General features: G+C 62.1%; 1 protein-coding gene across 1 annotated transcript in view; it reads left to right on the top strand.

Moving 5' to 3' along the window:
- Nucleotides 1-1,968, top strand: part of LRRC43 (leucine rich repeat containing 43) — a 14,367-nt gene that overhangs the window by 7,672 nt on the left and 4,727 nt on the right. Inside the window, exon 5 of the mRNA XM_023745039.1 lies at nt 1,044-1,282. Coding sequence (XP_023600807.1) covers nt 1,044-1,282 — 239 coding nt within the window. The remainder of the gene's footprint in view (nt 1-1,043; nt 1,283-1,968) is intronic.

The raw sequence follows: 1,968 nt of genomic DNA, 5'->3' as shown, positions 1-1,968 counted from the left end.
TTGGAAAGGCTGCTGGGGGTGAAGTCAGCGTGTTTCCCATGACTGGCCGGCGGCATCCTGGGCAGGACAGGACGGGCCATAAAAGGAGGGAGGCGGCAGGTGATCGTGAGAGATGGGGCTGAGGAGGTGACTCCCCGTGTTTATCTCGCCTCTGTTCTCAGAGCTGAAATCAGTTTGCTTTCTAGTCTGCCTGGCGGTGAGGAAACCACCGTGCCCCCGGCCTGGCCCTCCTCCCAGCCTCCGCCCTCGCTGGCGGGTTCTTCTGCACCCACGGCCCCAGGAGACGAGCCACAGGGCTTCCTGTGATTAGTTGCCCGTCTGGCTTTGGAAAGTGTCCTCCAGCTTCCAGGCCCCTGTGTTCCCTCCCCAGGTCCCCATGTTACCTGACACCCCCCCCCCATGGCTCCTCCCACAGGGGCTTCCCTCCCACGTCCCTGACAGCTGGTCAGTCTTTGTCAAAAACCTTCTAGGTGCCCCGGCTGGTCTGGCTCAGGGGACAGAGTGTCAGGCCTCGGGTTCAATTCTGGTCAAGGGCACGTACCTCGGTTGCAGGCGCAATCCCTGGCCCTGGTTGGGTCGCATGCAGGAGGCCACCCATCGATGTGTCTCTCTCCCATTGATATTTCTCCCTCTTTCTCCCCCTCTCCCTTCCACTCTCTCTAAAAATCAATGGAAAAATATCCTCGAGTGAGGATTAACCACAAAGAGAGAGAACCTTCTAGATGCACAACACTATGTGGTTCCACGAGAGATACCGAGATGATTAACCTAGAGGAGAGGCCGTGTGTCCATAGGAGCCGGGCAGAGGCGGGAGGTGACAAGGCCCGTCTGTGACCTGTGAGGATGGCAGGACCACGGAGAGAGGCTTCCCTGTGTGTGTGTATGTGTGTGTGTGTGGGGCGGGGGGGGAGCGCAAACTTGGGTCCAGGGCTGCCCAAGGTATGTCTTGACCGGCAGGCTCAGGCCTCCTGGCTGTCCTGGGCGTGGGGTGCTGGGGGAGGCTGGACGGCAGGCCTGTCCCCACCCCTCTGCTCGCCTTCCAGGCCCAACCTGGTGTCTCTGGACCTGAGCTTCAACGACCTGACAGACCTGCAGGGCATGATGGCCAGCCTCAGCACCCTGCAGCGCCTGCGGCTGCTGGTCCTGCAGGGCAACCCGCTGGCCCTGGTGCCCTACTACCGCGGCTTCACCATCGACAGCCTGGCCCGGCTCTGCGTGCTGGACGACATCACCGTGTCCTCCAGCGAGAAGCACCAGTTCCAGGGGCTCCGCTACAAAGCGGGTGAGGGAGCCGCCCGCCCGGCCTGCTGGGTGTCTGTCCCCAAGCTCCCTGGTTGGCCCGAGATGTCGCTCCCAGATTTGACCCGGTGACTGGGATTTGGGGACCAGGGGAGGGAGGCTGGGCCTCCATAGGCAAATGGGAAACTCTCTGATCAGCCTCTTCCCTTCCGTGGTGGCTTGAGATCACCCCCTGGTGGCCCTGCCACCAGCTGCACGAGGCTTCTCAAGGTCAAGGTGACAAACATTGACGCCAGAGGGCACCTCCCGGCAGGCCCTGCCCAGGCAGCGCTTTCTTACCTGGGAGCGTCCTGCGCCGACCGCGCCCTTCTGGGGTTCCCATCGCACAGGTCGGGGGGACCAGGCCAAAGGGCATCTCACCCGAAGGGGAACCTTTTTCGAAATCCGGCCGGCCTTGGGCCCCCGTCCGGGTCTGTCCTTCCCGGTTTCCACCCGGGGGGGCCTTCAAGGCCTGCCCGGTTTCCCCCTGGCAAAAATTCCTTGGCGCGGGAAGGGAAATTTTTGGGGGGGCCAAATGGGAAAAAATTAAAAGGGGTTTTTTGGCCTCCTCTCGGGGCGGGACCCGGAGGCGGGGGCCCCCAGGGCCCCCTTCTCCCCTTAAAGGTTTTAGGGGAACTTACAATTTCGGGGAGAACGGAGAAAGGGAAAGGGGGGGAAAAAACCCAAGGG

This window comes from Myotis lucifugus, unplaced genomic scaffold (genome assembly GCF_000147115.1).
Source record: "Myotis lucifugus unplaced genomic scaffold, Myoluc2.0 scaffold_511, whole genome shotgun sequence".
In the NCBI taxonomy this organism is placed as follows: Eukaryota; Metazoa; Chordata; class Mammalia; order Chiroptera; family Vespertilionidae; genus Myotis; species Myotis lucifugus.
This window is presented reverse-complemented; position numbering and strand designations above follow the sequence as displayed.